This window comes from Mirounga leonina, unplaced genomic scaffold, assembly GCF_011800145.1.
Source record: "Mirounga leonina isolate KUSES-001 unplaced genomic scaffold, KU_Mleo_1.0 Mir_366, whole genome shotgun sequence".
Taxonomy (NCBI): Eukaryota; Metazoa; Chordata; class Mammalia; order Carnivora; family Phocidae; genus Mirounga; species Mirounga leonina.
Window position 1 is genome coordinate 10,118,011 of NW_023270709.1, and position 26,092 is coordinate 10,144,102.

General features: G+C 51.2%; 1 protein-coding gene across 1 annotated transcript; it reads right to left on the minus strand.

Moving 5' to 3' along the window:
* Window positions 1-569: 569 nt before the first annotated feature.
* On the minus strand, window positions 570-22,469 carry TXNDC5 (thioredoxin domain containing 5; the record flags this gene model as incomplete). Its single annotated transcript, XM_035030820.1, is given in 9 exon segments — window positions 570-815; window positions 2,186-2,315; window positions 4,052-4,134; window positions 7,294-7,434; window positions 8,016-8,102; window positions 10,046-10,161; window positions 12,655-12,751; window positions 17,063-17,168; window positions 21,959-22,469. Coding segments are annotated over 9 exon segments (972 nt in total). The 3' UTR covers window positions 570-692.
* Between the last annotated feature and the right edge of the window lie 3,623 nt (window positions 22,470-26,092).

Sequence of the window (26,092 nt, forward strand, 5' to 3'; positions counted from 1 at the left end):
AAAGAAACTTCCACCCAGGGGGTAACACAGAAGCACTGACACACACACACGTGAGGTTTACGGCCCCAGCATTCTCTTACTCAGGCACGTGTCAGAAGTACCATTGCGTTCATTATGGCTGACCTCTCGCCGTGAGAGGAGCATTGACAGAAACAAACAGCAAAGCCAGGGAAGGACGTGGAGGTATCTTCCGGAGGTGTGGGCTTCCTGTTTTTAGATCTGCTCCAAGCTACCAACCAACACGTCATTAAGAAGTCAGTTTTGACCTTCAGACCAGGAGTATCACTACTGCGACCGTCCAGAACTCGTGAGCAGCTCACAAACGATGCTTTAGCTGATGCATCATGCACCAGAATCACTCAGGAGCCAAAAATAGTTCAGCAATTTGATTTTCCTCAACTCTATTTTAGTCTCAAAGGAAACCATTGAGATTCCTCAAGAGAAGGGTGAAGGGGACGACAGGTCGCCACGGAAAATAGTTCGTGAAGGGATCGTGAGTTATGTGTTTACTTAGAGAAACTTTGTAAAGAATCTGTAGAGTGTGTTGGCTTAAAAAACACACACACAAAGAAGATACCGCAAGTTTAGTACATTCAGCTCTCTGAAAAACCACCAGGTGGGAGTCCACAACACCAGCATGATTCAGCTCCAACAGCCGGGGCGCGGGAGGCCGGGCGACGGGCCAGTGGGCCCTACAGCTCGTCCCTGGCCTGACGGAGGACGAAGCGGTGCAGCGAGTCGAGGTCCCTGCCGCCGCTGTGCTCGCTGACTCTCCGCCCTCCGCGGAAGAGCAACAACGTGGGATAGCCTCGTACCTTAAAAAAAAACCCAAAAAAACAAAAAACAGAAGTATGAAGACCAGTGGTCCAGGTCACACGCAGATTGCTTCTTAAATAAAACCAGAAAAACTCCTAAAGTTGTGACCAGGAAAGTTTGTGGCTAAATTTTTAAAAGGTACAGACCATTTAAAAAGTACCAGCAAGCAAAGCCTTGGGGCTCCTCGCTTTCCCATCCAAAAGTACATTCGAGATTAGTGTCAAAGGAAGGACTTGACCCAAAAGGAGAGCTTCTGGAGCTTCTGTGCACAGGGCATCACCTGGGACCCCGGAAACACGCACATCCTGATGAAGCAGGTCCAGCTGGGGCCTAAGACTCTGCATTTCTGACAAGCCCCCTGGTGACACCCAGCCACTCTGCGGGCCACACCGCATGGCAGCAACATCCTCGAGAATACACATTTTCCAGCTGCAACAGCTGCAATGCACTTCTTTCCTAAGACGTTAAGGAACCAAAAAAATGGCATCTTCTAGTGAGAAGTAAATGTCTCTGCTACATCTATCCTTTTTTTTTTCTTCCCTAAAGATTTTATTTATTTAGAGAACGTGCACTCGCAAGCAGGGGAGGGGCACAGGGAGAGGGAGAGAGAATCTCAAGCTGACTCCCCGCTGAGCGTGGACCCTGACGTGGGGCTCCATCCCACGACCCTGAGATCACGACCTGAGCCGAAATCAAGAGTTGGACGCTCAACCAACTGAGCACCCAGGCGCCCCTAAGTCTATTCTCAAACGAATGCAGTAAGAAGCTCCAGAGCCTCAAAGTGCTTTAAGAAAACAACACAAAAACAAAAACGTAAATTACGAATCTTCTGGGCGCTCAGGTTGTGCTAACAGCTCAGAAAGTGGAAACCGTTAAACAAAAAACGCAAGCACAGACTAGCTTGCTGGGATGGCCCTTTCAGGAGGAAGTTCACTTGCTTCCTTTATTCAACCATCATACCTTAGAACACAGGCTTATGTCTGAAAAATGAGCCACTTAGGGGTTTGAGACAAAGGCTAAGGTCAGCTGACTGTTGAGCCAGCCGAAGAGGCTGTGGAGGTGGCACCCCATTCTCAAGCTTGGACTCTCGTTACTGCCCAGACTTCTCTGCGGACAGCAAGCCCTAAAATCCCCCAATGAAAGGTGGATCGCTAATGGAAGAAAAGCCTTTCCTTTGACAGAGCATCTCTTTTGCTTTTCAAAATGAGAACAAAGCCAGAGCCTCAATGGGACACGAGGAACACTTGATCAAGAAGATGCGGGCAGTGCGGGTTGCCGGGTGGAGCCCAGTGCGCCGGAGGATGGCTCCACGTGGGTGCGCTCCCTGCACTCGGGGCCCCCGGGAGGGTTTTCAGCCACATGTACCCACCGAGTACTTGCTACAAACATTCCGCTCTGCAGTGCAGTCCACCTCCGCGATCTTGACCTCTGCCAAACCAGGGAATTCTTTTCTGGAGAGTTCCTCCCACGTCGGAGCCAGATTCTTACAATGACCACACCTGGGAAGAGAACGACAGCGCTGTGGAAGTCCTGGGTCTCGCTCCCTCACCTACAGTCTGCTGCCCGGCCCAGCCCGGCATCTTCTGTATGGCCTAGAAATTTAAAAAACATCAAATTCTCCCGCTGGGCGCCCTAACCTTTCCTCCTCCTCCGTCCCAGACAAGGGAGTCAAAGTCAATCCCAAGTAGACTTGTGGATAGCCTAGTGGAAGCAAGCTGGTCTGGAAGCAAGTTTAGATTCCAAGACCCTTTCCAGGATGGGGTGACCGGAGCTAACTGGCCTATGAATGAATCCGATGCACCACGAGCACGAGGTGATGGACAGGAAGCAAAACCAACTCCACACATTTTTTAAAAAATGCTTCATTTTAGATTTGATCACTGTGGTCTCGAAGTTTCAGGACAGCGTTAAAGCTTCCCTGAGCACCTGCCCTCCTAACCATTATTTGATCTATATAGCTTCAGGGTTTTGTTTTTTTTTAAAAATAGAAAATAACAGATTTAAAGGCATCATTGACTAGTGTTCCTTTTTTTTTTTTTTAAGATTTATTTATTTTAGAGAGCGAGAAAGCCGGGGGAGGGGCAGAGGGAGAGAGTGAGCCTGAGATGGGGCTCGATCTCACGACCCTGAGATCATGACCTGAGTAGAAAGCAAGAGTCAGACGCTTAACCGACTGCGCCACCCAGGCGCCCTGTGTGTCCAGTCTTTAAGGATAAACGCTGCACAGTGCATGGGGGTCATGTGCTCCCTGACTTCTCTCTGCTGCCGCGGTTTCTCCTGAACACCCAGAATGGCACCAACTGAAGAAGAGCCTACTTATGCCTCTTTAGAAACAGAATCTCACACTCTCCTTGAGACTCTGCTTTTTTTTTTTTTTTAGATTATTTATTTATTTATTTGACAAAGAGATAGCGAAAGCAGGAACACAAGCAGGGGAGTGGGAGAGGGAGAAGCGGGCTTCCTGCCGAGCAGGGAGCCCGATGTGGGACTCGATCCCAGGACCCTGGGATCATGACCTGAGCCGAAGGCAGACGCTTAACGACTGAGCCACCCAGGCGCCCCGAGACTCTGCTTTTCTAAGTGGATTGTTTGTGAAGACAAAGCATTCTTCCCATTTTACAGCTGAGAAAACTGAGGTTCAAAGGCAAGAAGGGCATGCAGAGTGACAGCTGTGCAGGAAAGCCTCGGTGCCTGCCGTCCGCCCACCCCAGGCAGCCCTGGTCACAGACCGGGTGTCCTCCTGTGCCCCAGACCCGGGGGCCATGCGGCAGGAAGCTTCTGGTAACTGGGTAACACACAGAACGGCCCCGCCAGAGCTCTGCTGCGTTTCTCGACACGGTCCAAGAGACGAAGGAGCTAAGCTACATCATGATGTTTGTGGTTTAGTTAACCAAAAAAAAAATCAATCTACTTAGGAAAGGACAAATACCACAAAACCGAAGTTTTCTACGGCCATCCTGACTCCATTTTCATGTTTTCCCCCAAACAGATTCAACTTTAAAATAAACTGGCCTCGTTCCCCATAAATAACTATGTATGAATACCACCAAACCAAACTTCAACCAAGCTGAACAGAGGCGCAGACACCCCCTTTTCTTACCCCCTACAGCAGAACCTATGCGGAAACGTAGCATCTGCCCAGCGCTGCGCCGAGAGCACGGGCTCACGAGGGGGAAACGGGGTCGGGGCTGGAGCGCGCTGCGGCCGAGCAGTTTCTAATTAAACAGCCACTTACCATGGAGCATAAAACTTGATGAAGGTTATTCCTTCTGCAATGGTGTCCTCGAAGTTCTTTTCCGTGAGTGCCAACACGGTGCCCTGCGGGGGAGGGAAAAGCCGCGGTTCAAATGCATCACTTAGAGCAGAGCAGGGCCATGCTTTGGGGTTGCAGAAATACAAAACAATCATCTTTTTTAAAATGCTGTCATGCAAGGTCACACAAAAATACACAAACAAAAATACACAACAAAAATATCACAAGCCACACAAGAAGGGCCCGTGATTCATCACAGGCTCCCCAGGTCCTGAGCCCAGGAGCTGCTTCGAGGAGATGGCAGGCCCCGGGCTGGCACTGCCCTCGGCCAGCCCGAGCGGGCTCAGGTGCAGCTGCTACCATCTGGGACCCTGGGCTGGGGACCCGTGGGCTCTGGGCGGCCCGGGCTCCGGCCTGCAGCTCCCAGGCTCGGTGCCTCGCACACCGACGGGAGGCCCACCCGATGTGGGCGCCCACGCGCTCTTCCTCGCTCTCCCAGCGCGTGGGTTTGTAAAAGGTACCTTCTCTGTGTGCTGTCCCCACACCTGACAGTCGCCAAACCACACGCAAGGATGTGCGTGTGACCTATCACAGGCTGCTTTCCATCTCTAAGTTCAAAGGGAACGTGCAAACTGTTCATCTCCGCTCTGGCCGGAGGATGTCGGGGGAAGGTGCCCCAGGGCGGTCTGCGCTAAAGCAATTTGTCTGGGCGGTTCTTTACAGAATTATGTCCATGTGTTTCTCCAAAAACGGATCTGCGACTGTCTCACGAGAGCAAGACCGCGATGATTTATCATGTGGCTACATGCACCAGGGCTGCTCCCCTTGAGTCTGGCATCGGGTAACGCGCGTCAGTGACCGGGAGGCGAAGCCGCCAAGGGGCCCGCGGCAGAGCCCCACCATCTTTCTTTATGCCCAGAAACATGACGCCATGCTCACTGAAAGACCTACTTCATGCTGGAAAACTGGATTATAAATAGAAACTGGCCTGAGCTTGATGAAACCCTCCACAGTATATAATTATATTCCACTTGGGATGACCTTTAGAACCACGCTGACACACACACTCCTCTAACATACGTGCTTGCGGCTACTACAGAACCGTTTGTTTGCTTCTTAAACCAAACCTTCAACTTTGAACCAACACCCAGGTAGTCCCCAACCTACGAATCCCACTAAAGGATGGGCTGTGGGGGCGGGGAGGCCCATTACTGTCTCCACTCCAGCAGGATGGGGTAGATGACTCTGTTTTTTCCAATTCCAAATAACTAGGGCTCAGGGAGCCATGGTCCCGGCAAGTCAGGATGTGGTAAGTAAATGCTGAGGGTTCAAGGATCGCGGGGGCGGGGCCTGTTTGCACACATCTGCCCACTCACTGCCCCTTCCTTTGCCCACCGTGTCCCGGTGTCCCAGTTAAGAACTCTGCATGCTACGCAGTGTAGTTGTAGAAACTGAAGCAGCAACCTGAATATTCTGTTCTGGAAACACGTCGACAAACAGGTCTTATGGTTCTTAGCCAGGCCATCAAGCACGGTTTTCCCAGGAAGACATCATTCTGACTCCCTGGAGACTGTCCTTCTCACCCATGGCTTCAGCCTTGGCCTCTCCCTCCCTAACACTGCAGACACACCAACCCGCCAGTCAGCTCCAGAGCCCCGTTTACCATCCACTGGACCTCCCCACCTGATCGCCACCACGGCCCTGAAAATCAACAGCTGGAAACCTGAACTCCCCATCTTCCATCCCCACCCCAGTGCTTCTCACACGTGTCCCATCGCCCATCAGGTCCGCCAGGGCTCCGGGCGTCCCCTCAGACGCCACCTTCCCCACTGTGCTCAGTAGAGTGAGCTCCTATGCTTCCTGCCTCCGTCCCTCCGCCCCCCGCCACAACCTTCGTTCGGGGGTCTCCTCATCCTGTTGGCCAAATACACTGGTTTTCCAGCTCTTTCTACCAGGCATCTAAAATTCACATCTGCTCAAAAGGGCGCCTGGGTGGCTCAGTTGGTTAAGCGACTGCCTTCAGCTCAGGTCATGATCCCAGGGTCCTGGGATCGAGCCCCGCATCGGGCTCTCTGCTCGGCGGGAAGCCTGCTTCTCCCTCTCCCACTCCCCCTGCTTGTGTTCCCTCTCTCGTTCTGTCTCTATCTGTCAAATAAATAAATAAAATCTTTAAAAAAAATAAAAAAATAAAAAAATAAAATTCACATCTGCTCAAAACCCTCCACTGGCTCCCAATAAATACAGGGTGAAGCTCGAAATCCTTGGCTGGCCGACAAAGTCCTCTAGGACCCAGCCCCTACGTCTCCTCCGCTCTGGCATCCTGCGCCGCACCCCTCGTCCTCCTCTCCACCCTCTTCCCTCCAGCCGACTGCTGGCCCTGCCCCAAACGTGCCCGGCCGATTCACGCCCACGGGCTTCTGCTCACTCTCGCCTCCATCGGACAAGCCTGGTCTCTCCGTGCCCGCCATGTCTCTCCGGCAAATACCAATTCACCTTCCAGCTCTTTGCGACGCTTCCTGCCCGTCTGTCCCCAGCTCTCTCAAACCACCGTGACCGGCCCGGCACACACCTGGGGCACCTGCTTGTACATGTTCTCCTCTGTCTGCCCCACCAGACTTGGCCCCCTTCACAGACAGGAAGGTGGTCTCATTTGCTTTTGTTTCGTGGTGGCCTGAGACAGTGCCTGAAATATGCTCAATAAATGCACAAGTGAATCGGGAACGTTCCGCGCTGGGAACGTAGCCAGGCCACAGTCCGAGACCGCCTGCCTCAGCAAATGAAACACGCTAGGCCGAGTTCCAGCGTGTCCATCTTCGCTGCTGCAGCTCTGCCAGGGCCCTACCCCGGGGTTCAAGTCCAACTACTGCAGTAGGTGAAGGAAAGGAACAGAAGCGGGAGTGGGGGGCCTACCTGGCAGCAGTCAATTTTCCTAGCAAATGCTCTCGAGTATAGTGATGACCGAATCAAAGGGATGAGTTTTCCAGAGCTTTTGCCACCAAATGCTCTTAGGCTCGGTCTCATGTCTCTTTCAGAGAAGCTCCTAGGTGTAGGCCCTACAAGCGTGTGAAAGTGGCTGAAGAAAACCTTTCATGTGGAGGAGTCAGCTGCAGCCGACCACGTGAAGTTCTCTGCCGTGACCCCCGACTGTCACGTGGCCCGAAGTGTGGGAGGAGAGTGCCCTCCGGGGGCCACGGCTGGCCCTCCTGACCGCAGCACGCACCCACCTGGGCCACGGGCTCAGTGGCCGGCGCCGGGGCCTCCGAAGGCTCGACGGTGTCCGGGGCCTCTGGCTCTGTGCTCTGCAGCTGTGAATCCACGTACTCTCTCAGCGACTCCAGATCCCGCTTTCCTTTGTACTGGTCAATCTGTCCGAGGGAAGGGCCACACAAAAATGCTGTCAGGTTAGTACACTTAGTGCTCTCAGTCGCTCAAACCTCGTCCCGGCCCCGCTAGCCCACGTGAGACCTCCATCGGACATCTCCGCTGTGTTGGTGCAAATTGTGCAATGTCTGCATGCTCAGATTTACACGGGAGGGCTTCGGCTTTGGTGACAGAACCAGAGCACCTGCCTTCTGCGGGGATCTGGACACGAAGTCAGGAGCCGCTCCGGCCCGCTGAGCAGCCGACCGTGCGTCGGGCCGGACGCGAGGGTGTGCGTGAGCCCCTTACCGGCAGCCAGCGTTACCCCCGCTCCAAGGCAGTTCTGGGTTAGTCTAGTGCCCACAGGAGCCAACCGAAATGTTTCAAAATAGCAGGACGACTGACACTTTTTGTCAACCACCCAGATCTTATCAAGGGAAAGACACTTTTGTCCCATGATGTATGCCTTTAAACCAGCGCCAAACAGTCCACACGGGCTCCTCGCCACATCTGAGGACGCACCGGGCTACAGCCCGCTGGGGTTTAGAGAAACGCTCGCTCTCCATACCATGACCTGAAGACGTACCTTCTGCCCACCTCGGAACCACAGAAGAGTAGGATAGCCGCGAACCTGGTTTCCCGAACAGAGTTCATAGTGCTGGGTACAATCAACCTAAAAAGTAAGACCACACTCACAGTCCGTCTCTTCAGGAACCCTCCTGACACACGGATTACTGGACACTCCGTACCTTACGTACCTGGTCTGCAGCATCCCTACCAGCCAGGTGCAGCCTGGGGAGAGACTTCAAAGAGCCAGCCCAGTAACACCTGAGCTAAGGGAGCAGCTGACGAAATGTCCTTCAGAGAAATGACACCCTCAGCTCACCTACAAACGCTGATGTTGAGGAAGCCAGAGTCTACCTGAGCGGGTCAGCAGCTGGAGAAGAGGAGCCTGGCCTGACGTCTGGGGCGGGGAGGCCCGGCTGCCGGTGACCGAGGCCCACGCCAATGCCAGCCTGCCTACTGACTCTCATGCTCCAACTGGGACATTTTGGGATCAAGGAGGAGCAAGGAGTCAATTTTAAATAGGAGTATTTGGTATAAAGACAACTGAAAAGATGCCAAATTAAGATTATAATACGTTCTTAATTCTGTAAGCTCAATTTACCAACTATCACCGCTTTTTAAATTTATTTCATTTAAATCTTATCAAGATTCTGCCTGTTCAACATTTTCATGAAACAGTCTATCCTAAGTCACTTCTTTTTGATTTTCTACGGTCATTAAAATCAGCTATGTGGGACACTAAGTTGTTCTTCACCGTATCTACAAAGTAGGATAAAAATAACACTTTCACATGTAAGACTGAAGTCAGCAGTTAAAGTATTAAACGGAAGCCTCACGTCTGGGTAGGGGGCATTACAGGGTCCAGTCTAACGGGGCCACATGCATGTCCAGGGATGAAGGGCCACAGCCCAGATGGGTGGACCGTCCGCTCATGCCTGGTTCTACTAGAAACCCCTACTGACATAAACTGGAAATAAGCACCCATAAAAATTCACAAAATAATTTAAGGATATGAGGAATTGAGAAGAGGACAAGAAAATTATGACTACTTCCAGGAAATGTTCAATAAATAGAAAAGCATAACATGTAGAACTAGAATATATAATTGGAAGCATTTAACAGGCAACAGTGAAAATCCATTGAACTCACAACAACTATTACAATTTACCAGGGCTTTGCTCCGTGCCAAGCATCCTACTAAGCACCTGACGTTCATCCACAACACCCACCACCAGTCAGGTCTCATCGTGATTTTGCAAAAGGGGAGACTGGGGTGTGGCGTAGTGGCCGAAGGCTGGCCGGCCAGGTCTTCGTGGTTCCCGAGCTCACGCTCTTAACCGTCTCACTGCACTGGGCAGAGCATCTCACTAATGGCAGTTCCTGGACACACAGCATTACTTCTGTATACAAATCAGTCCATTGGCAAAGTGAAAAATGAGATTTTTATAAAAGGAAACCCATGCCCGGATGTCTGGTGGGTGCCAAAGGCTGGGTGAGATTAAAAGTGTTTGATGGCCCAGGAGCTGCTCTGGATATTTCCAGAAAATCCACTTACACAGAAGTTGTTAGACACCACTTCTGGCTCCTCTCCGCAAAGTGGGGAACGCTGGAAAGACTCCCAGACAGCCGTGAAAGTTGGGGCTCACCGGGGGAGGGTGGGGGGCCTTCTGCAGGCCTCTGTGAGCACGGAGTTGACAGCTCTCGGGTGAGGTCAAGCGTGGATGGCCTCCAAGTCTGGCCAGTGAACATTCACAGGCTCTGCCCCGTATCTTTGCAGAAAGGGCTCTGGGGCTGCCAATTCAGAATTGGCCATCGCTTCAAAATAAACAAAGGAGCCAAAGCCGTAATTTATCTTTAGGCTGTGGAAAAGCCAGCACATTTGAAACCAGGCTGCCATCTGTGAAGGTGAAATGAATTATCAAGTGGCACACTAAATGGAATTAATAAATCAAGTTTGCGACTTTGCACACAGAATGAATAATGGGCTACCCTGCTAATTAATCCAGCCAAAGGCGGTCTATTTCCAGTTTAATAAGGGCTCTCACTTACCTTGCCAATCTTGACAGCCTCAGAATGTTCAAGGCCCAGAGCGAGCTGCTCCCAGGTCGGAGCCAGAGCTTTGCAGTGACCGCACCACGGAGCGAAGAACTTGATAAAGTGGTCGCCTTCCGTGGAGAGCCAGGCAGAGAAGGGAGAAGGAGGGTGACTGGCATCATCCCTTACTAGAGACTGAATGCAAGTATGTGATCTTTGTCCTCTTGCTAGCTTCAGTGTGAGCCCTTTAACTGGTGAAAAGTGACTCCATCGAATAAGTCTGTATCTGTGAGTTCACAGGGATCCTCAAAACAAAATCTAATCTGTCATCCCTAGACGACAGGAGGGAACCAACTCATTATTTGAAGAACTGGCAACAAAGGGGAAAAATCAGGCAATTATCCTATCTGTCGTATGTGAACTGTGCCAGTGGGTAACCAGGTGATAAATGAGGGCAAGTTTCTCTCCTTAAAACGATGAAGAAAGGATGTTTTAATTAGAACATCGGCATTTGGCAACCCTAATAAATGAACGGATTGAGGGAAACGTGTTTAACCGCACCACGGGGACACACCTGGCCAAGTCCAGACCGGAGAATTCTACAGGCCCAATAACCCATGTGCTCAGCCACCAGGATGCAGAGAAAGAGACGCTGGGGAGTAACACGCAGACTGAGACTCAAGAGGGACATATGTTAAAGAAAGAACAAGCTAAACTGTAGGGTTAGGAGTGCACATCTGGGTGGTGGATGATACGGTGAGGAGTGGTTCCCATAAAGTCCGGACACCACCTCCGCGAGGCCAGGCGGGCTGGGACCTGGACAGGAAGGGAGACTGGCGGTTCTATTCCCTGAACCGGACGTTACAGAGCGACCACTCCATCACAATTCACTAAGCTCTACATTTGTTTTCTGTATTTGTGTTTTATTTGACAATAAAATAGAAGGTTTTAGAACCTGAGGAACAGGGCGCCTGGGTGGCTCAGTTGGTTAAGCGACTGCCTTCAGCTCAGGTCATGATCCTGGAGTCCCGGGATCGAGTCCCGCATCGGGCTCCCTGCTCAGCAGGGAGTCTGCTTCTCCCTCTCCCGCTCCCCCCTCTTGTGCTCTTTCTCTCTCTCACTCTCTCTCTCAAATAAATAAATAAAATCTTAAAAAAAAAAAAAAAAATTAAAAAAAGAACCTGAGGAACACTCCCTTGGCTAGAAGAAAAAAAAAAAAAAACGAAACAAACCCACACAACATCATTGCTTGGATATTGAAGACTTTTTTCTAGGCTGTTTTACCTTGACCAGCGAAAGGCCTAAAAGATGTAGGGCTGAGACCAGACCAAAACCAGGCTGTGCCTCGGGAGGGAACAAACCAACGGGCACCAAAACGTGACCTACACTCACAGAAGGACACTGCCACGCCACAAGCTTGTGGTGGGGCTTTATCACCACAGCGAGGACACGTTTAAGGGAAACGGTGAAAAACTTGATTCAAAATATTAGCAACTGACCTGCAAGGCTGAGGCCATGTCTCTCCAGACAGGTACGGCACTAACCCTGTGCTGGGAGGTAGGGACGGGATGTCTGGGAAGGAACCTACTAGAGCATCAGGGGCAGCTGTGAGGGCAGGAGGCCACTGTCGCTTTCTGAGGACAGATCCTCATGCGAGCAGCCCAAGGTGGTACCTCTAGAGTTCTGCCCTTCAGGCGTGACTTGCTTAGGGAGGGACCCAACTGGGCTCGTGGGAACTGAAGGGAATCCCCTTTTGGGGAAAATACCTTGAAACCCCACTGTCAGCGCCCTGGTCCAGTAACAACCTTCAACACACAGGGAAAACAGCTGAAGGCATCACAGTGAAGTTCTCTTAGACCTTAAGTGTGGTGGGCTTTCGACTCGCAGCGGGCATGAAGTTACAAGGCCAGGCACAATTTTAAGCCCTTTTCACGATGCTTCCAACCTAGTCTTTTGGGAGGATTTCTCTCCATGGCAGCATTTGAGAATGGAGACCAGCAAGGAAGCTGAATTTGCTTTCAAGTCATTCGATGCTGAGCCAACGGTTCAGAAACGTGCGAATAAAGGACTTATGTGTCATTTATATTAGAGACTGTATATAGATCATTTTGATATTTAGGAGACCATTTTCAAAAAAGATGTGATACAGAAAAATATTTTAAGTGTAAAGAACACCTACTCTGATTCGCAAGTTATAATGGTCCTGCTAAATTCTGGTTTAAACAAGAGAAACTTCTGTTTCTGCCTCAGGTCAGTAACTGTATGATTCACATTAATATAAATAAACCCTTTCGTATCCAAGGATGCACTGTCCAGCTAGTGTACAAATTAAGTGTGCCCGTTCATGATTTGTGAGCTTGCCACAACTTAAGGCTTCGGCTAGCATTACAACTGGCATTTCTAGAAGGACAGAGAGGAAAGGAGAAATCCCTTCCAAGAGGAAGAGCCCTGCACAAGGATGTTCACGGGTCTCGAAGAGAGACACCACAGCTCAGGGCCACAGAAGTCATCCGGGAGCCCTCGAGTGCCAGGAAGGGAAAGCCCGGCAAATCGAGGAGTGACAGTCAGTGGTTCTGAGAGGTGTGTATCCCACTAGGAACAGCCCTGAGATGCACGCAACATACCTTGTGCGACGTGCAGCTCAAAGTTGCTCGCCGAGAGCTCATATAGTCCCTGCTTGTGCTCAGGGGCTCTGGGGGGCTCTGCTTCAGGCTCTGATATCTAATGGAGAGAAACACAACAACAGTCATTGGGTCCGTATGCAAAGGCAGAGTGAAATCCATTGAGGAGGGGACCTGTGTCTGTCTAGAACCTTCTACAGATCTCCTCCCTCATATGGCTACGTCAAACCTTTGTGGGATGCTACTGTGTGGAGGGAACGCAAGGCAGGAATCGACTCTCAGGGCTCTGGACCCTTGGGCGGGAAGCCCGTCAGTCTCACCCTAGGACTGTCACTCAAGGCCACCAGTGACAGCCGTCCCCACCCCAACCTGCCTCTGCTGCCCCCAAACCCCAGAACAGAGCAGGCAAACCGAAAGGACAGGCCCACACCAAACGGGCTCACTGCCCTGTTGTTTGCAGTGTGACCTCTCACTCCACGTGGGGCTCAGGATGAAATCCCTGGTGGACTGGCTCTGAAGGACGGAGCACCTCCAGGTACAAAGGCAGCAGAACGGACGGGGCAGAGAAGGAGAGACCATCAGAGAACGGGAGGCCTGGCCCTGCTCCGTGCACACAGCTGGTGATAAAGACCGTGAAGGGCTGGTAAAGGGACACAGGGGGCGGGGAGGACAAGGCAGAGACCGACAGGTGGCAGCGAGAGAAACGCAGGGCTGCGCTAACTCACAGCACAGAGTCTGGGACAGAAACACACAACGCGGGAGTGAGAAGTGGCTTTTTAAAGGATGCTTCTGCCAGTATCTAAGTGGGTACCGTTGTGTGCAACTGGACAGTTACCACAGTACCCGTGACTCTCGATCTCTCGGTTCCACAGTGGTGGCCTCCAGCCAAAGTGACCAGAGGTGACAAAAAGATCACAGAATCACATTTTGCTACAGACACATGGATGTACGTTACTCAATTTTTATCTGGCAGCTCATATTTCTTTTAAAAAGAATACTGGGGCGCCTGGGTGGCTCAGTTGTTAAGCATCTGCCTTCGGCTCAGGTCATGATCTCAGGGTCCTGGGATCGAGCCCTACATTGGGCTGCCTGCTCGGTGGGGTGCCTGCTTCTCGCTCTCCTCCCCGCTCCTGCCCTCTCTTGTTATCTCTCTCTCTCGTTATCTCTCTCTCAAATATATAAAATCTTTATTAAAAAAAAGATAAATAATATCCCAATTAAGTCATTAAAAGTCTAAAAGTGCCGACAGCTCAAAGCTGCGCAGAGCTGTAATCAGAAAGCACCACGAAGGCGTCCGTGCGGCTGCGGGCCTGCCGAGACTTTCGGCGTGCCCACTGAGCCCCCACACGGAGAGATGCCCGGCAGAATGGTGGCGAGGTGAACAGTGAGCTCCCGGAAGCTGGGACACTCCATGTCCCCCTTTATAAGGTGTTCAAAGGGCTTCCAGTACTTTTCAGTGTTAACATGCTCACGTACGGCACTGTCACTTCCTGGGCCCCGTGGCACCCACCAGGGCAGTGCCCCCCGCCGTGGCAACACGGCATAGCGCACATGCGGGCACACGTGGGCACACGCGGGCACAGACACAGGCCCTCTCTCCCCCGCTGACAACGTGAGCGATCAGACAATAGTCATCAGCAGCCATAATTGTAGTGTGACCTTTTTTTTTTTTCCCTTTTGCCTTGTAATTTCATGTCCGGTAATAGATTCCAAAAACATCATTTAAAAGTAGAAAAAAAAGTCTTTTACAAAGATTAAAATGTTCCTTACGCATTTCTGATATTTATAAATAACCTAAATATTCACTGACAGAGAAAAGTTGAATTATGGCAAATCCACATGACAATATAAAATATGATCAATATAAAGATGTAACTATATAAAAATATCACTCGTGAAAAAAACCATGTTTATATGATTATAACTCTTTAAGAAAAAATAATACAGAAGCAAATAGGGAAATCTAAAAGTTGGAAGTAGGGGCACCTGGGTGGCTCAGATGGTTGAGCATCTGCCTTCGGCTCAGGCCATGATCCCAGGGTCCTGGGATCGAGCCCCACATCGGGCTCCTGGCTCAGCGGGGAGTCTGCTTCTCCCCCTCCCTCTGCCTCTCCCCCTGCTCATGCTCTCTCTCTCTCTGTAACTCTGTGTCTCAATAAATAAAATCTTAAAAAAAATAGAGTTGGAAGTAGCAGGTTTCTTTTGAGTTTCTTTAATATTGCCACAACACGGGGGGGGGGGTATCTACATTTATCCTGTTTCAATATGCAAGTGTATACATCAAGTTACTTAGGTATAAACACAGATAAAGAACTTTTTAAAGTTTTCACGTACAATAAAAAACAAGTTTAAATTGGAAAGAATTTCCAGTTTGCAGTATCAGGTTTTAGTGTTTGAACTTTCCTACAATCAATCACTGTTTCCAGCAATTATGGGAGGTCTCTACTGTTGACACGTGGGTCCACGCAGCCACGCCCCTTCTACCTGGAGGGGACACAACCCTTCCCCTCAGCCCTTCCCAGCCTGCGCTGGGGCTGTCACTGCCCGAAAAGGGAGCTTGGGGCACCAGATGAAGTCCTTCTGCCGTCCTGATACTGGCTACCAGTTTCTCGAATAAAGTCATCACAGAAGACTGGCTTTTTGGTGGAAAAAAATACTGGCAAAAAAATAAATACCTTGAAAAGTTTCTTTGAGACTATTAGCCCCTCTTTAAAACTGGCTTCCTCCAATCAGAGAACATTTTCACAGAGGAAACAATCTGAAGTTTAAATCTATATGAAAGTCCCACCTGCTCATGTAACTCTTGCCATGACAAAGATGCAAATTGACTCTCTGAGAGGTTTGTGGTTTTCCCTGTTACCTAAAATTAGGTAAGTCTCTGTTCCACACTCATTCAGTACCATGCAATTACAGACTTTGTAGAACAGGAGGGAAAACAGCACCCGAGTAGCAGGTGGGTTTCTGATGAACCGTGACATCTACACAGAATGGGGGCGGGGGGGGCAAAGGACCACACAGTCACCCTGGTAAGTGACTCCAATAGCAACAGAACCCCCCAGAGCCTGCTGGAACCGCACATGGGCACGGACCACCTTCAAGGCAGTGAGCCCCTACCTCGCACAATAAAGCAGTCTTACTGAACTGTCCACTGAAATTACACTCAGAGTCATCAGACTCATCCAGCACGGGACACTGGCCATCTTTCCAGACCCTCACCAACACACGGCCACGAACTGTCAACTCCAACCCAGCCTCCGTGGGCCTGCGCACTCTGCGGGAAGCAGAACGTACCACGCACGGAGGGATGAATGAATGGTTCATGACCATAATGATGTGTAACAAAACGAAGACTCCCAACATCAATTGGAGGTGGGGGGGGGTAATAAAATTTTCTTGGTAACCTTCTACACACAGCCACGTCTTTACATAGTATTTCAGAAATCACAACTCTCCACAATTTCCTGACATTGTTACCCTCAGCGCAGGGAGGGCCACGGAGACTCAGAGTGCGAAGGGTATTTATTCGATGAGATTATCGGCAAAGCCAGTGAGCACCTCAGGGACGGAGAGTCCAGAGCAAAGGAGGGGTCACCTTGCGGGACAGCCCGTGGTGTCCAGAGAGGGCCGAGGTTGGCCTGGACGGGAGGTTCGGGCTTAGGCCTGCTCCTGACCCCAAGTCAACCTGTGACGCTAAAGCATCTGTGTCAACCGTATACATGTGGGAGCAGCACAGAGGCCGACGTTACCACAGCGTACGTGTGAGCCGCGCACGGCAGTAGTCACAGACGACAGTCTCCCAGGGCGGACGCTGCCACCGCACGGGGGCCAGGAAGGCCGCTAACACAGTCCCGGCAAGGTCGGCAAGGCGGGAGAACCGCTGAAGTCGGGGAGCAGCACAAGGGACCATCTTCATTACCGTCCTCCTCCTCGTTCAAGAGCCACTCACTACCCTTTCTACTTTTGTGCGCCTTTGAATATTTCCATAATAAAAAGCCTTGTAAAAGTTCATCTTTTTCCACTGAGGTACGCAGAGCAGTGGAAACAGAGAGCAAAAGTAGCTGGGGTGGTTGCGGGGGGCTGGTGTTCAGCGGGGACAGGGTTTCAGCTCTACAAGATGAAGAGTCCTGGGGATGGCTGCTCAGCAGGGTGTACGCACTTAAAGCCACTGAATTTGTATGCTTAAAAATGGCTAAGATGGTAACTTTTGTATCATATGTATTTTACCACAATAAACAAAAATTGGGAAGGGAAAAAAGTTCATTTTTACTTACAAATGTCAATTAGTTCTAAAGGCTATAAAGTTGCTTTGAAATGGGAGACTTAATTTTTCCCCTGAACTGGCTTCTTTATCGCCCCTGAAGTGTCAGAAGGGAGAGAGCGTGGAAGACAGGGAGGCCTCCCGTGCACTCACCGCAGGCTCCTCGTTCAGCGTCTGCAGCATCCAGTTTTCCAGCGCCTGGAAGTCCCGAGGCCCCTGGTACTTCACAGCTTCTTGGCCAGGCTTGAAAAACTTCAAGCTGAAAGGGCGAAAGAGGACAAGACAGAGCAGATTTTTCAACCCATCAGAGGGCTCCACGTAGACGGCGCTGTCCCGTTGGGATGCGGTCAGTGGGCCTCAGCCTGGCACAGACCTGCCACTCTCTGCTAGAACTTGGAAAAAAAGGAAAATAATGTCCTAGGAGAACACATATCCATTGAATCCCACACTTTTAAAAACTTTCTTCATCTATTCAAGAAAAATAAGACTGAGTGGAACACATCAAGCCTAGGAGACTGCGAACGAAACCCCAAGCACATTCGGGTGACAGGCCTTTCAAGCTTCTCCCTGCTGGGTGTTTGTCATCCCTCCTAGGCTTTAGTAGTTCTTACATTCCGCATTTGTTAAAAAAACAAAACTGTACTAGAAATAGCACTGTTGGGCAATCAATGTATTCCCAGGCGACCCTGTCGGCTCTTCGACTCTTGTAAAGGTTCTGTGAGAATTCACGTTTCCAGCTATGAGAACAGCCTTGACATCGGTTGGTTGGTCTATGCACTTCCCCACAGAGAAGGAATCTTCTTTTTCTACATATATTAGCCTCTGAAGGTATCTGCGGATAGGATGCGTAGCACTTCCTTTAGTGGGTGTGCAAGACATTGCCAGAGGCCGAAACTTCCAGATCCTGTATCATCCCACTGGTAATGGAAAAACATACTCTAGAGAAAACTGAATAGAAGGTGTCAAGGATGGAGGGGAGTATGTGGCTACTGACAGAAGAAACAAAACACAGACGAACATTTTTCGGCCAGCTATGCATCCATATTGCCCCTCCACTTCCGTGGCACGAGCGTGGACTCCGGCGGTGGACACTCGGTGTGCGGGAGCCGAGTGTCAAAAGCCGAGATATACGGGCGCCTGGGTGGCTCAGATGGTTAAGCGTCTGCCTTTGGCTCGGGTCATGATCTCAGGGTCCTGGGATCGAGTCCCGCATCGGGCTCCCTGCTCCTTGGGAGCCTGCTTCTCCCTCTGCCTTTCTCTCTCGTTCTGTCTCTCATGAATAAAAAAAAAAAAAAAAAATCTAAAAAAAAAAAAAAAAGCCGAGATATGCAGAGATCAGGACTGTGGGCTTGAGGAGTGAACTCCCCAACGGCCTTAAAATGAAGGTTATTAGCTGTACGGGGAAACCAACACGTTGGCGGGAATAAATCACCACAGGCTTCCAGGCCTCAGCCACCCTGAGATCCTGTGACAGACTTCGGGGACATCCTTGATGGGCCTCCGGTGAAGAACAGAGGCCCTGCTTCCTCATAGCTTTCACTTTTCCAAGCCTAACAAAAAGCCAAACTCTAACCAGTCTGACTAGTATATCCGTCACTTCACGAACTTTAACACTTTGAGTGACTCCAAAGTATGATCTCACAATTAAGAATGCCCGCACCCACCCCTGGGACTTCAGGAAGCTCTGGAAACGAGTTATGCCCACAGAGAACTAGAAGATGCTTCATGCACTCCTTCGCCCCCCCTTCCCCTCTCTCTCTTCCAGTGGGTGCCTCCCCCACCACGGTTCCTCAGAGTGGAAAAGGCGTGGATCCTCAAAATACTAGGAGGACCAGCACTATCACACCCATTCCCCATTTCTTTGCTAACGTTTAAATGCAGTGACTAACCTGTGACTTTTTCTGATCTGGAGTGTAGTGAGCAACACACAAATAAACAATTTTTTAAAAATCTCTTCTTGTTGGATTGGCAGTCTTTCCAGCCTGCCCAAGCCTGAGGTGCTTCCTTAGGTTCACAGAGCCTAGGGATAGAATTAGGGCTTCCTTCACAGGCCTTCCAGCCTGGCCGGGGCATCTGGCCCCAATCTTCACTGTGGATGGGCTGAAGGAGGTGATGGGGAGGCGGCCACAGGGTACAAGCCCAAAGGACAGCCCCAAACTCCCACATGGGCATTTGCTTTTCCCGGTGATCTGTTTCTCTTTCAAGGAGAAAATCTCCACATGTGGGTCACTCTGGAAACCTGTGATCAAGGTCCTAGAACTACAGAGGAGATGGTGTTACCAGCTGACTTGTGTCCCCCAAAGCAGATCTGTTGAAGTCCCAGCCTCCTGTCCCTCAGGGTGCAGTCTTATTTGGAAATAGGATCTTTACAGACGTCAGCAAGTGACAATGAGGCATATCAGGGTGGGCCCTAATCCAGTGTGGCTGGAGTCCTTATAAAAAGGGGGAAATTTGGACAGAGCGAGAGAGACACGCACTGAGGAGGAAGGCCTTGTGAGGACGGAGGATTGGGTGCAGCCGCCAGCAGACATGAGGGAGAGGCAAGAAGGGATTCCCCTCCGGGTTTCAGAGGGACCGTGGCCCTGCGGATGCCTCGAAGCTGGGCTGCTGGCCTCCCGGACCGTGAGAGGATAAATTTCCGTTCTCTTCAGCCGCCGGGTGCGTGGCGCTCGTTGGCAGCCCTAGCAAACCCCCTCCCCGTGCCATCCTTTCTTTCAGTTAAAGGTGCCAGGGCTGGGAGGGCTAAAGACGACCGCACTGAGCCACCGGCTTGGGCATTTGCATTCGTCCCCTGCTGTGGGTGCCTGTGGGGGGGCACCCTGTGGGGGGACACCATGTCAGAGGAAGCAGACGCTCACAGGTCAATGCCCGAATGCCCTACCGAATGCCCTACCTGCCCTACCGGGGCACACCCCCTGCCTCCTGCATTCTAGGAGAAAAACCTGCCCTCAGGCACTTGGGCGGGGCCATGAGGGACACAGAGGTTCCTTCCCAAACAACATGTTCAGTGTAGTGTGAGCTCACTTCCAGTTCTTCTTAAGGACACAAAACCAGTGCATGGTGTTCTTGGAGAGACCCTATCTTCTAAATCAGGACACGTGATCCAATGTGGCTCTTTTAAAATCTGTGACTAACAGGGCGCCTGGGGGAGCTCAGTCAGCGGAGCATCCCACCCTTGATTTCGGCTCCGGTCATGATCTCAGGGTCGTGAGGTCGAGCCCCGTGGCGGGCTCTGCGCTCAGCACAGAGTCTGTCTGCTTGTCCCTCTCCTCTGCTCCTCCCCCTGCTCGCTCGCTTGCTCTCTCTCTCCAAGAAATGAATAAATAAAATCTTTAACACCTGTGGATAACATCTGTGGGGTAACTGATGTTGCAGCCAGACAGCTCCTACGACCAGGTCCAGGTGGAACCCTCTGACGTCCCCTCTGACGCCCCCTAACACTTGCCCTTCTCAGCCTATCACGAGTCCGGTGTCACTTCCCAGGGGTGTGGCTGGGGGTGGACAGCCACATGGCCCCACACGGCTGCCTGTTGAAGAGCGACACCACAGCCAACCATCTCGGTTGCCCCTGCACCTTGAAGGCGACAGGCTCTCAACAGGTAAACCTCTATCTCCTCACCTGCTCCCACTACTCACGGATGGCTTCTTCGCAACGCTCTTAGTCTAAGCTGAGTTCCCTTTAAAGACGATGCTATGAAGCACAGGACAGTGATGCCTCTAGGGCAGGTACACATGGTAGGAAATTTTCTCTCTACTGATCTGATCTGCATGATGGCACTTAGATTAGCGGCAGTCACCGAAGACCAAGAAGTCCAGTGTCCTTTACGACAATGCCAAATTTCCAAATGTTAGGGAAAACCTTAACATTTATTGGGTATGCTCAGATCAGTGTTTGCAAACATGTTATTTCACGTATCATGAAATCATGTATCAACATCCTACCTTAGACTCAGAGGTTAAACCGTGTGGCCAGGGCTGCATGATAAGTAAATGGTAGAGCTGGGATTCGGACGTGGCTTCTAGGTTCCAGCCCAGAGTTCCTTCCCCTTTTCCATGCTGCCTCTTGGGTTTGCAGACGGGCCCAGGTTTTATAAGAATTTACTTCATTCATCAATTTGAACAAAAAGTTTGGGGGTGCCAGTGGCCAACCCCCGCTACCCTACCCCGCCCCCACCCCCCACGCCCCCACCCCCAGTGCTTTTGGAAACAGCATCTGCTCTTTTTTGGAGAAGGGCCCTTCACTTGAACGCTGCTGCCCTCCTACGATATCCTGCCTCTCCGGCCACAAGGGCTGTTTCTGGAATGAACACTCCACCCAAGCAGGGCCAGTCGGCGGGGAGCCCAAGCCCAGCATGCCAGCAAAGAGATGCAGAGCTGGAGAGGTAAGTCACCTTAAGGGAAGTGCAGGAAAGACAGGCCCCCAAACCCTGCGAGCGGAGTCTCAGAGCTTCTTCCATGGCCTTCTAATTAATCCTCTCTTTTGCTACTTAAGCCAGTTTCAACTCCTATCTCTTAAAACTAAAAAATTTAACTGTCAAGGGAGTAAGAAGCATCGCTTGTCAGAACTTCTGGATTCCAGTTTGTCACCTTTCTTGCCAACAGAAACGGCCCTTGTGCTCGCCGCGTGGGAAATTGCTCCAGGAAGGATGCTGAAGAATAACAGAGCGACCAAAAACTCAAAACTGATGAGGAGCTACACTGTCTTGTCCAGGTTCTTGTGAGCATCACGCCTGACAGGACGCCATGGAGCCCGCCATTCTTGTCACACGAACACATTCTCTTATAAACAGGAAAACCCACCACTGGCTAATGAAAGGCTTTTTCCAAACAAAGCACAAGGAGGCATCTGAGAGAGACAAGACCCAGCGTTCAAGGCGCCCTTTCCCTAACGACAGGGACGGCCCGCTTAAACTCATCATCTCCTCACTCCTCGGAACTACCAAACAAGTTACCACAAGCTCGGCGTGAACCTCCTCTGGCCGAGCACAGCTGACAAACGGCTGCGGGAAGCTGGGGGCGAGGCAGGAGACAAGGGCCCTTCCCACTTACGTGGGGTATCCTCGAACCCCCTGCGCAGAGCACACGTCGGAGTCGGCTGTGCAGTCCACTTTGGCCACATAGACCTTGGCATCCTCCATGCTGTTGTACTTGTCTCCCAGGTCGTTCCAGGTAGGCTGCAGTCGCTGGCAGTGTCCGCACCTGGAGCAGGGGGTGGGGACCGGTCAGGGCGCGCCCGACCCACCTCTTCAGCCCCTTCCAGACCCAACGGCTGGGGGAACCTCTCTGATCCCGCAGGGAAGGACGGCTCACCATCCCCACTGAAGTCACAACCTCATTGCCCTGCCTCACACGCTCCATTGCCCCTGCACTGTTCTCAGCAGGAAACTGAAACTCAGCAAGATCCCGTGCCCACCATCTGCCTGGCTCTGGCCCCGGCTGCCCTCCCATTTGCGCTCCGTACACCTGCACCCTCCTGCCCTGGCAGTCGGGCCGGAGCCAAATGGGACCACCTGAGGCTTTCTGGAAGGGCCACAGTGTGGCTTGCCCTCCGGGGATCGGTACACTCCCTAGACCCACCTGGCAAATTCCTGTTTGCCCTTCAGGTTTAGTCTGGGTGTCACATCCTCCAAGAAGTCAGCTCTGACTCCCCAGGCTGTTTGGTGCCCTTCTCTGCTTCCTCTGGAAAGCTCCCTGGCTCCCCCCTCTTCTGCAGCAACATCACCCTGCTCACCATGATTGCTCCTTTTTAGTCAGGACTCTCTATTAAATAACTAAGTATCTGCAAATGCAAGGCGACCTCAAATTTTATGCAGTTCTACACTTTCTCTAATGAGAAGCTTTATTTAGAAAACTCTATGGCGGGGCGCCTGGGTGGCTCAGTCGTTAAGCATCTGCCTTCGGCTCAGGTCATGATCCCAGGGCCCTGAGATCGAGCCCCGCATCAGGCTCCCTGCTCCGCGGGAAGCCTACTTCTCCCTCTCCCACTCCCCCTGCTTGTGTTCCCTCTCTCGCTGTGTCTCTGTCAAATAAATAAATAAAATCTTAAAAAAAAAAAGTCTATGGCTACCCAAACTTCTTAATTTGATGTCACCAAGTGTACTGACTGTATGAATTTAACAGTACATTTTTAAATCACCTACTTAAAATAATACGTTAACTTAGAATTCTTGCTTCTTGCTAGTCTTCCCATTTCTTGACAGCATCAGCATCTCTCCCATCACTAAATCACTTTTTCAGTCATTTAACTGATCATCTTCTTTAATTATCAGCCGTCTGCAATGCCCTATTTGAAGTCTGTATGAGCCAGCACTGGAGACTTTGTCTCAAGCTTCAAGTACGCTCACACAGAATTATGGCACATGGAGGGTTTTTCTTTTGTTTTGTTTTGTGGGTTTTTTTTGCTTGTTTGTTTGTTTTCATTCACCTGGTGTGTATTCATGATGTCTACAAAGTAACAAAGTTGCTGTATTGCTTTTCAAAGTGATCTTTAAAATGCTTGCTTCTAAGAACACCCAACACTTAAAATTGTCAATCTGTCCTCAGAGTAACTTCTCAACAAAATCAGTGTTAAATTTCTTTGCCTCTTTTCTCTTCTGACAGGGGACATGCGTAATCCGCACTGAAAGGCAGCACTGGACAGGTTTGCTTCCCGCTTCTGCAAGTCCCCATGCACCACTTCATGGGCAGCCAGGAGAATGCCTGCTTTATAAGAAACTCGAATACAGGATGATTCCCTCTTTCCTGAAGACAACTGTGAGGGAAGAGTAGTGCTACATGTAAGTTATACCGTTACATATTCAGTTATATAATTTAAATGGTGCAAGGGCCATGAAGACCAGCATTGTTCTTTTTTAGAGCTGTATTCCCAATACCTAGCACATGCTTGGCAGGGACTCAGTTTGGCAATTTCTTAGTGATGGATTGACCTACAGGTGCCATGTAGTCAGAGCTTCTGGTTTGGGACCCCTGTGGTTATAGTATGAACCTCTGAGACAGTAGCTGAATTCATTTGGTGGCCATGTAATACAGCAAAGCCTCTGGTCCTCCCAAGGAGGTGGCCCCAGCCTTGACCTCATCGTCACCAGATTCAGTGTGACCTGCAACTGGCCAGACAGAAGCTGTGGCCTGATGTTAGCAGAAAATCCATAGCAGTAGGACAACCTTACATCTACCAAGTTCAGAGCAAAAATATACAGGGCAGTATTTTTGTTACATACCACCCCTGCCCCCAAGCCACCCGTGGGCTTCCAATATCCCAGAGACGGAAACTGGAAAGAGATGGGGGGAAAGGGGTAGCCCACTACATATTCTATCTGAGCTCCAATCTGTTCTTAAATGCCATCAGAGAAACCCACACACCTCTATTTAAGTATTTTGTAGTAGAGTATTAAGAAGCAAACAAAAACTTTACAAGTAACTTTTCTGAGAACATCCATCTAAAAAGGAATTTACTTAATATCAAGTGCCCAGGGCGCCTGGGTGGCTCAGTTGGTTAAGCGACTGCCTTCGGCTCAGGTCATGATCCTGGAGTCCCTGGATCGAGTCCCGCATCGGGCTCCCTGCTCAGCAGGGAGCCTGCTTCTGCCTGTGACCCTCCCCCCTCTCATGTGCTCTCTCTCTCTCATTCTCTCTGTCTCAAATAAATAAATAAAATCTTAAAAAAAAAAAAAATATCAAGTGCCCAGATTTGCCAGTCTTGTCCCTCACTCAGTCTGGGACTAGCTGGTACTACAGAGACTCCAAAATTAAAACTCCACTGGCACTGCATGGACTTTATATATCTACAGGTCAGTTTTTCTTTAAAAAATAAACAAGAAAAAAAGCCATGGACTTATTCCACTGAAATAGGCTCCAATTAAGTAGTGTATTTAATCGGAATAGTTACTCTGAGAATATCCCTTCCCAGAATAACTATTAATAATGAAAGATTATTTTATGCTTCTAAGTATTTCTGGACCACTGATAGCTCCAAAACTTCAAGTCGGGCTGGTTCTTGGGAAGTTGAAACACAATGAACCCCAGACATCCACTGTTAATAAATGATAGCTCTGACCCAGACCTGACCCCCCAAAGATAACTTAACTCCAAACGAACTGAAATACAGTAACAGCCTCAATATGGAAAGAGAAAAAAAAAAGTTTCCTCCAACTTCCGCCCGCACATTTTCTGAACAAGCCGTTTTTCTTGGGCATCTTCTCTCTCTTCCTTCCTACATCCCTTTCCCACATCTCCGAGAGCCTCTCTCCTGCTCTGGGGAAGAATGCCAAATGCTGGAATAAGCCTGCAAACTGCCTCGTGCCCTAGAATTGGCCTTCTGCTCTGCTCCACGAGAACTGCCCTTCACCGGGGCATCTAGGCCGTGGAAGGAAAGCACTACTTGAACGTCAGGAAGTCCTTTCGGTTGGACAACTCCCAGGGAAGGGGGCTCTGGTGTTGGCACGGAGGCCCACACCGACGCCTCCACCCGAGAACCAAGCAGGAGGAACCGTCTGCTCAGCTCACACTTACCAGAAGACCAGGCCCCAACAGAGCAGAAGGGTGGAGGTGCCGGAGGGCAGCCTCGAGTGGAGGGGCCCGAGAGCACACCTCCCCGTCCATGCGGAGCTGCCTAGGGGTCCCCAACATTTGCACTACCCTCGGGTTCCCGGGGTGGTATAGGAGCCCCCCTCTGCCTGGGCCACCCCTTCCCACCGAGTGAACACACAAAGTGGGTTATCCCACCTTTGCGAGTTCCTTTTTTTTTTTTTTTTCAACTAATCCCCCGTGCAGGGGATCTGCCCTGCAGCGAGTGCACGGAATCAGACCTCCGGGCGTTCCCGGCCGGACCCCGGTGGCCGGCGGCCGCTGCACGTGGCCCACGAGTCCCGGCCGCACCGGCAGGCCGCCGCCTCCGGCCGGCGCAGGAAGTTTGGGGAGGAGGAGGGGGCTGGGGACCGGCGGGGTGGCCCCACTGCGGGCGCCGCCACCTGCCCCTCCCCCGGTCCGGGGATTCGGGGGCGGGGGGACCGGGAGCGGGGGGCGGGACGGCCTTTTCCCGGCTGTCCCCTCGGGGCCCGCCCCCTCCTGCACCGCCCCGGCCGCCCTGCGCCACGTCAGCCGCGCGCGCCCACGCCCCCGGCCCGAGCCCGCGCCCACCCCGCGCCCCGGCCCGGGGGCGCCGGGCCGGGGCGCGGGGTGGGCGCG